Consider the following 9,740-nt stretch of genomic DNA (forward strand, 5'->3'; position numbering starts at 1 on the left):
ATAACAGCTGAGAAGTCTACCGCCAAAGTAAAAAGCACCTTTGGTCCTATGCCCAGGCTTTGAAGGTAAGTGGCAGTTCCTTTCCCGTTGCAGTTTGTTTTTATTGATTTTGACATAACCACAAATGAAACTTTGCAAAAACAACACAAGCGGTAATGATGAAGTTAACAGTACTACAACACATGTCGACATAAACATTCAGATTTTTCAACGAAATGGCCCCTTTGGATCTCAAATTTTGTCAAAAAAAGCGCATTACCATGTATGTCGACGTCAGATTAAGTGGGCACCTTTTAGCAATAATAAAAACAGAGTGGACAGGAACGTGACGCGTTGGTCAACTGAGACGGGTTGCCGACATAAACGGGGGGTGGACTTAAACGGACTCCACTATATTGGGTGAATTTTACAATTTGGGTTATTTAGATACAGAAAACAATGACAAGTGACGCTTAACTACTTTAAGTCAGGATACAATAATTAGAAAGGGTAATACAATTTGATTGAGTTTTTATTCCTATGCGCGCACGTGTGTGTCTGCGTGTGTGTGTGTGTATTGCCGCGCTCAGGTGGAATGCCTGCTCTCGTCACCACCCTGTGACATGTGATCTGCTGGAATCTCACACGGGTACCACAATCACAAACACACCTCACCCCTGTGAGGAGAGCCTGAGAGGAGTCGGGGGAAGTGTGTCAGACAGAGAGCGAGAGGCGGGGCCAGGTTGAGGAAGACAGGACAGAGGGAGAGGGAGCTGTCAATCACATCACAGCGACAGAAGATCCACCACATTTTGTTTGTTTGTGTTAGTTTGTTTCAGCTTGTGACGAAAACAAGGTGTCCCATTAAGATCATCTATGGGGCCCTGTGCGGTTCTCTGTTCTGGACTTCCTGATGTTTAAGGTTCAGGATTAACTTTGTCAGATCTTAGAACCACAAAAAAATTGCTAATTGATGCGTCAGGTGACTGAGCCCGTTAAATTGTACCAAGGTTAGAGAGAGAGCACCACACCACGCCATGAGAATGCAAGTATAGGCAGGCTGTAATTGGCATTTACTGATCTAATAGAGGTAGAGATCAACTAGACTACCACACTGTGCTGCCGTTACACTAACAGACGCTAAGATTAGTTTGCAGCCATGACAGGGTAAAGTTAAACTACAGTACAGTTGAGCTCTAGGGCCTCTATGGTAAATCACATGCGTTTACCGGAATGAAGACGACAGCGTGTGTTTCTACTAGAACACGACTCCAGATCGCCACAGGTTTTTTTTGGTGTGTTTGTTTATTTCTCGTCTAAAGAGTGAGAAGACTACAGTAGAGGCTAAGACTGGAGGATCAGATGCAGTGTCTACTGTTTAGTTTCTATAGTGGCTACACTACACTGATAGTCACCTCTGGTCACCAACCCTCCTGTTGGCCAACACTCCTGTGCACATTCAAAAACAAACAGACACACACAAGCAAACAAAATCAAACAGGGCAGCACACAGCACATGAGCGGGAAGGAAATAGTGGACATTAAACAATGACTGTATTAATGACTTGTGTGGTGGAGGAAAAGTGTCGAGAGATGGATGCAACATTTTTTTTTAAAGTGGAAAACAGATCAATTTCATGCCGAATAGTGCGGGCATGCAGAAAGCTTTGTGCATGCAAAAACGCAACAGAGGTGCATGTAGTGTGCAAGAGAGGTTGAGGAAATCACAGCAGCCCTTTTGCCATCTACAGTACAGGGTGATTGGAAAGTAACGCCCTATTATAAAATACACATATTTTTTTGTATTTTAATAATAATCACCTTTAATGGCAGTTATCAGGGCTTGGGAGAATGCTGACAATTTGATTTTCATGCAAGATGGCGCCCCTCCACATTTGTGAATGGATGAATGCCCACTTCCCCAGGAGATGGATGGCCAGCCAGGATTCCCAACTTAACGCCCTGAGGCTTTGTTCTTTGGGGTTGATTAAAGGAGCAAGTCTACAGTACCAAACCAAAGACTTTGGAATAAGTGTGAATACGAGAAGTTATGTCTTCCATCCCACACGCCTTTCCTGGTGGATTCTGATGCTCGTATCAAATTTTAAATCAAATGTTATGCTAAATGCTTTCCTATCATATCCATGTCTTGTACAGTGTTGTCTTGGTTAAGGTCATTAAAACGTTCCAGAAGGTCCGACTCAAACCAAAACAGCCACTAACCAAAGCAAATTTTCTCATCGAAAATAATGTAAATCCAATGAATCACCCCAAAACACAAAAGACATTTTATAGACAATAATTATAGTTTTACATGCAGAAAATGATGCAAAAATAATTCCAAATGACAAATGAACAATTGAACATTTAACATCACTATTACCTAGTTTTTTTGGAAAAAACACATCAAAAAACCATCAATTAACAAAATAACACAAAAGAAACACATTATTCTGCTGCAACCACAATTTGCAAAAATGTAAAAAATATATCAAATTAAATATCAATGTTCTACACTCATTAAACATGTACCTTGCCGTTTAATATAGAATTTTTTTTTTTTTAAACGTCGCAGAAGTGGGTCGGCGAGGACACGTGTGCTACATTTTGTTTGACTCTCTGCCACAAACATGCTACGGTAAGTTGAATGCTTATGTTTTGTTGTTGGAACCAGAGATGAGTGTTATGGATGTAAAATGAGACAGGCACAAACACCGAGTGTCACCCTCGGTGCTCCTCCAGGTTGACTGTTACGTGGGGAACCAGAGATGTATATGCATGTATGTGTGTGTGTGTGCACGGCAGCCGATGATGGAGCCACCTTTGAGCTTCTGAAATACCTCTGAAATGACGACGGTCTTCTTTTATTCTGAGGTCTTGCACCCTTGTCTCAGTACGCTTCATCGCTTTTCTCTTTTGTGCGTTCCATGTATTATTTTGCATCATGTATCTCTCTCTAGCTCAGCAAATCTGATATAAACAAACTCAGTTGCTCTAAAATGGAATCCGCGGCCCACAATGCATTGCGCGATCACAATCAAGCGATTTCGTCTTCGCCGCGTAAGCCAAGATGGACCGTATGTTAGACGCTGAACAAGCAGGAGAACACAAGCCAAGACAGACTTTTAGCAAAACTTTTGGATGTTAACCAAAAAACACGCTAACCAAGGCGGACGTTGACCGAGGCACCATTGTATTTAATAAATAAATTATAAATAGGGATATTGGTATAAAAATTTGATATTGGTTCATATCGGGATCAGCTTTTCCACCAATAAATGGAATTAATTGGAATTTTTTCCTACTTTCACCTTTGGATTGTAAATATGCAATTTGTAATGAAAGTGCTGGTTACACGAGGGGGGAGTAAGGTGTCTTCCTTTAATACTTCTGATCTAATGTGTTTCCTTCGTGCTGCGTTCATGCATGATGTGCTGAATGAGCCCAGTTTGACTGCTTGTATTAGTCCAGAGTTTCATGCTTTGCACTTAATTTTATTCTTTATACAGATGTTTGTGCCACATAGAAATGTGCAAGTTTCCGAATTGCATAGTTGCCAGCATTATTACATTTGATTCTTATTTGTGAATTCATTTAAACGAACCTGTCTTACTTGTGGATTGTAGAAGAACATACTTTAGTTGACTATTGGTCATGATTATTTTTATGACTTTTTCCACCGAGGGCCACATACTGAAAATTGAAAGGATGCAAGGGCAACTTTGATATTTTGTAAACTAACACATGTAGATATGCTAAGAAGTTATATAAATATTCCATTAAAAAACTCCTCTCGGCTTTGTGATATAGGTGAAAAAACTTATTTTTAGCATGCAGTTGCTATTTTTCTTTTAAGTTTCCAAATATTTAAACTTTTTCCTAAAAAACAGGTGTCAAACTCAAGGCCCGGGGGTCAGATTCGGCCCGCCATATCCTTTAATGTGGCCCGTGAAGCCTGGAAATAATGCATGTCGAAAAGACACTTTTAAAAAAGTTATTTTCACAATGATTTCATTTCGACCAGACCAGGGTGTACCCCGCCTCTCACCCGAATGACAGCTGGGATAAGCTTCAGCATACCCGTGACCCTACTGAGGACAAGTGGTCTAGGAAATGGATGGATGGATTTAAAAATATATATATTATTTTTTATTATTTTTCATTATTATTTATTTAAAAAAATAAAATACTCCTTCCTGCTAGATGTATTTGTTGTTTTGGCCAAAAAATTGCACTGCATGCACTTTTAGTGTTATCAAACCCCATTTGAAACAAATTATACAATAGTTGTATACTCAAATTTTTGCTTGGCACTGACTTGATTTCAGTGAATGTTAGTAAATAAATAATGTGACAAAATAATCAAATGTGTCATAATATCATGAGGCGATTACAGTATACATTTATATGCTTGCACAGTTACAGGTGGCTCTCTGAGGGCAACCATAACTGCGATGTGGCCCACAAAGAAAATTAGTTTGACACCCCTGTTCTACAATAATCTTTGGAAATGTTCTTCTCGTAATATTATGACTGTAGGACCATATTATTAGAATTTTTTCCAAATTTGACCACTTCATTTGGTTTTATTTGTTTCTCATAATATTACTACTTTAAAAAATAATATATACTGTATATATTTTTTTCATATTCCAACCCTATTCTCCTAAAATTACATTATTTTTCTCATATTAAGAGTTTACCCTTGTGAAATTGTGACTTTTTTCTTGTTAGAATACAACTTTTTCTCTTAATATTTTGACTTTATTTAATATAACTTTTTCATCAACCTACTTTTCCAAAAAAAAAAAAAATCCTTATTTGTTGTTTGGTTTGTTTTTCATATTGTGACTTAAAAAAAAAGTTTTTCTTTAAAATTTCATCTTTATGCTACTAAAAATGATGCTTTTCCTCATAATATTATGACGTTATCCTCATAAAATGATGACTTTTTTTCATTGGATTACAACTTTTTTCTTAATATTCATTTATATCCATTCTTGGAATTACTTGGAATTATATGGGGAAATAACTACAAAAGTAATCTTCACTCACTCACTGTACTGCAAAAAAGATCTGTGAGGATAATTCATAATGCCAAGTATAGAGAACATACAAACCCTTTATTTTTAAAATCACAGATATTAAAATTCGCAGATTTAGTACACTTTCAAACCGCTAGAATAATGTATAAAGTTAATAATAACTCGTTACCCAAAAATCTAATCAAGTATTTCTCAATCAGAGAGGAGAAATATGATCTTAGAGGAAAATTAAACCTAAAACATTTATATGCGAGAACAACGCTGAAAACCCATAGCATTTCCGTGTGTGGAATTAAATTATGGAACGGATTGAGTAAAGAACTCAAACAATGTACAGAGATGAGCAAATTCAAAAAACAATACAAGCAGTTGATGTTTGCCAAATACAAGGCAGAAGAGTCCTGATTGTTCTGTCAGGTTTGTTATTTTATTTTATTTATTTATTTTTTTATTTTTTATTTTATTTTATTTTATTTTTTATTTATTTAATTAAATTTTATTTGTTATTTATTTATTTCTATTTATTTATTTATTTTTTTTTAAATAATTTTCTTTGTTGTGTTTAAAAAAAAAAAAAAAAAAAAAAGCTTTGTTCTTATTTATTTATTTATTTATTTAGTATTGTCATCATATTATCATTATTATGAATGTTCTCTCTTTTTTTGGGGGGACGGTTATTTCACCGTTATCTATTATGTGTTATCCTGACTATCACTGAAAACATGACATGGAATCCAGGAAGTGAACTACATGTACTGTACTAGATGTAGAATGGATGGGGGGTAGGATTAAATAAGCTTTGCTTCTTCCTACTCCTTTTGGACATGTGGAACTGTCAAAAAATGATTCACGAGATGTATTCCATTGTAACCTTCATGTTCAAATAAACTAAACCAAACCAAACCAAACCAAACTGCTGATTTTACCATGTTTGCTGCTGTTGTTGAGTTTTTTTTTTTTTTGTTTTCTAATTAAATTATATTTTTAGAAAGTGGAGCGGGCCAATAAAAATAAACAGCCAAGGCCCACAAATGACCGCCGAGCTACAGTTTGCACACCCCTGGTTTAAAATTCATTTGGCACTTTCTCTAACTTGTACTGCATATTGCAACATTGGTTTTACTTTGCACAGAGTTTATGTGTGAAATGCATCCAGTGGCATCACAGTAAAATTCTTTCCATGAAATGTGACCTGACATTAGTTTGAGGGAAGAGCTCCTGCCTACAGTATATCGGTATCGGTAAGGAAGCCAATATCGAGCCTCTCTAATTAGAAGCATTTTAAAATTGGGTGTTTCTTTTCTACCACCCTGTACATCCCAGCTATAGACAGGAACACACTTGACTGGACAGCTCTCTGGAGGACAAGCCTGTTGACTACAATCCTATTAGGCAGGAGAGCCACACTAATCACAGACGGGGTGATCCTGCTCGTCCCCATTGTCGTCTTTCCACACCGGTACTCAAATAGTTAATGAGCCCCGTGGCTGGAAACTTTGCTGAACAAATGCGTAGTTGCTAACGCAGTTTTACAGATGGCAGGAAAGTAAAGAGGTAACTCAAAGGGTAGCAGTTACACAATCTCAGTGATACACTTGCTACTATCTGTGCCCCCGACGCTGGGAGTGGCAATAAATTGTGTCTTTACTCTGCAGCCTCACTGCTGTGCAAAGGTCCGCTCATTCCGGCAGCAATTCAGCCGGTCACAGCATGGCACATTCTTTGCGTTGCCACTGGAAAAGCTTTTCTCTTCCTCTCTCTAACAGGATAACCTGTATGAATGAGGGAGGGGGTTGAGGTAGGATCTCCAAAAAGTCCTCACACTCCCTCCCTACATGTGCACCCTTCCGACAGGAAGAAAAACTTGTCGTCAATGCTCTGTGTGCTTATTGTGAGGCGACAAGACTCAATGACCTTCACTCTACTCAACTGTTTATGCTGTCTTGTGGTATCCAAGAAATAATTGTAATTGATGTGCACTGTTATCTGCTGGTTTTTCTTTTGTGACAGAACCATTCTTCAACTGCGGAGAAGCGAGGAAGGGGGGTCACTATGGAAACAAACCCCATGGCGATTTAGTGCCGTCCAAGCATGATGGCACAAAGTGTCATAGGCCTAATGCCTGCAAGTGACACGATAGAGCTGATGGGACAACCAGCAGTGATTCCCAACCACTGTGCTGTGGCACACCTGATGATTTCTCACAGAACATACTGTAAGTCATCACCTAATAGGTCCAACATGTATTATTTATTTACGACAAATAATGTACCTTTGTTCATCCATCTATGGTGGCGACGTATCGTGACAGGCAGAACAATTAAATGCTCTTCCATTAGATGGCAGAATGTACATAATTAACCTAATTAATATTTCAGTATACAGCAAATCCCAGCTATTCGTGGGGGTTACGGACGAAGACCACCCGCCAACAGCAAATAAACCCGAGTAATTGAGACGCCCCTAAATATGTCTATTTTTGACACTCTGGATTATGCTGTTGCATCGAGGCGCCACCGTATGCTATGCCATCTCACTCCTCCCCCTCCCTCCCCCCTCCTGGTAGCTTGACGTTGACGTTCTCCTCTGATTTTGGATCAACATTTTCAATATTGCAAGATTCAGCTCCAGAACCCTCTCCGCCTCTCTTCAATTGCTATTGTTCGCTCGCCACAAAGGAAGTGAACAAAGTAAATGCCTCACAAACTTATTCATTTTAAAACATATTTTAAACATAAAAAAAAATTATTAGACCACCCTTGTTTCTTCAGTTTATTGATCCATTTTAATGCCTGGTACAACTAAAAGTACATTTGTTTGGACAAATATAATGATGATAACAAATAAGGCCAAACTGCGTCTACATAATCTATACTGCTTGCCTGTTGCAATTCCATGTTGTTACTTGATGCTTTTTTAATTGATGCTTTACTATAACTTATTAGCGATTTAGGGTGAATGAGACATGTTTTCTGCAGAAAAAGCTGCCTATTTTCAGAGAAAAAAATGGAAAACTTTTTTTTTTTCCGACTAAAAATCCACATTTGCAGGGTCACGAATGCCGAATATCCACTGTATTATACTTTTTGTGACATTTTTGTTTGGTGGTGTGTCGCAGTTTTGTAATGTAAAATATGTACGTTGGCTCAACAAAGGTTGGGAAACACTGCAATAAAGAATTGTCTGCTTGTCAAAAACATCCTGTTACATATTATCATTCATTTCAATCGAATTCCACTTGTGTATTCTTTACGATTCCGGTACCACTTTAACTTTCTTCTTTGCCACCTCAAGTATCTTGCAGGCACTTGAGAAAGTGCATCCCTCAGTGCACAAAAGCGGGGGGAAAGAAAGAAAGTACGCTTTCCTTATTTCAACACAGCGACTAACCCGCCGCCATCACCACTCCCACTGACGAGGGAGGCGGGGGCATCGGTCCCTATGACGACCAGCGGGGCCACATTGTTCCCGGACTGGCCCGCATTCATCACTGACGCACACATGCTCGATTAAAACATCCCAAGTTGGCATTTGTACAGGTGGACGTACACCGACGTGTTACTTTATCACTCTGAAAGTTCTACAAGGAGTTTATTTGGTGCTGCCGTGACACCTCGATGGTCTCAGGTTGCATTCACCCAGTCTGCTGGGAAATTTTTATTCTGAAGGTCATTTCCACCCCTTGGGACAGAGAAGAAAAGGCAGGCGAAAAAAAAAGTTTGGTTGCCTCTTCCGAGAAGGCAAATCCAAGCTTGACTAGGAGGGAAGTCATCCTTGTTTCTATGGAATTTGACTGTGGCTGACATTTTCTTGAATGTCTGAAAGCAAAGAGTGTCTCCGCTGTCACTTTATCATGCAAAGCACCCAAATCTGAGAGATGGTTTGAGAACATCAACAAAAATGTGTCAACCATTCCAGCAGATTATTAGAAAACACACTAATCATACACCGTGCAATGAGATTAGCCAGTGGTTGGAAGCAGAAACAGAGAACTCACTGTTTTGGAGTCCAACTCATGCCGGGTTTGGGCCAAAACTTTATCCACACCGGCCTGATCCACAAAGGTGACAAATCCGAAGCCTCTGTGGACATCAGGAGGGGGAGAAGGTATTAATGACAGCGAAAACTATGTTGACACGCAATGATATGTTATGAGCAGGGAGGAATCACGGAGGACAGATAAACTTTCAAGCTCACCTCGAGCGCTTAGTAACCGGATCTCGCATCACCATACACTCCTTCACTTCGCCGTACTTGCAAAAGTACTCCTTCAGACCCTCTAGGACGCAAAGCAGGGGACACGTTAGGGGAGAATAGAGCTGAAGACTTGAAGGAAATCGAAGACGGGATTGTATTTGTCTGGCAAACAAAAGTATTAAAAGTGGCTCCAGTCACTTTTCATCTCATTACAACGTGGAAGAAAATCATTGTCACTCCTCTTTAAACTGTCAGAACAAAATCATACTTTTTTCTGAATGGGAGCATTCATTCTAAAATGCTATACCTTGTGTTGTTTGCCAGCTGAGTCCACCTATGAACATTTTGCTGTGAAAAGAAAGAGAATATTCATAATTGCAGGGCCCAGTAAGTTGAACATTTGTGTGTGCTCACATAGCACAAACAAACAAAGTTGTTGATGAAACTGGAGGTGTATGATCAGTGACATGAAGGCTCCCAGTGTGGAGGAGGCAAAGAATGCCAGGCTTGTTCCTCAAA

General features: G+C 39.0%; 1 protein-coding gene across 3 annotated transcripts in view; it reads right to left on the reverse strand.

Moving 5' to 3' along the window:
- LOC129179278 (RNA-binding protein Musashi homolog 1) overlaps positions 1–9,740 on the reverse strand; it is a 40,244-nt gene that overhangs the window by 21,856 nt on the left and 8,648 nt on the right. For all 3 annotated transcript variants that reach the window (XM_054772305.1, XM_054772304.1, XM_054772303.1), the window contains exons 2-4: positions 9,529–9,569; positions 9,222–9,303; positions 9,022–9,106 (exon numbers count right to left, since the gene is read on the reverse strand). In XM_054772305.1, coding sequence (XP_054628280.1) covers positions 9,022–9,106; positions 9,222–9,303; positions 9,529–9,569 — 208 coding nt within the window. The remainder of the gene's footprint in view (positions 1–9,021; positions 9,107–9,221; positions 9,304–9,528; positions 9,570–9,740) is intronic.

The sequence above is a fragment of the Dunckerocampus dactyliophorus genome, chromosome 4 (genome assembly GCF_027744805.1).
Source record: "Dunckerocampus dactyliophorus isolate RoL2022-P2 chromosome 4, RoL_Ddac_1.1, whole genome shotgun sequence".
NCBI classification, from domain to species: domain Eukaryota; kingdom Metazoa; phylum Chordata; class Actinopteri; order Syngnathiformes; family Syngnathidae; genus Dunckerocampus; species Dunckerocampus dactyliophorus.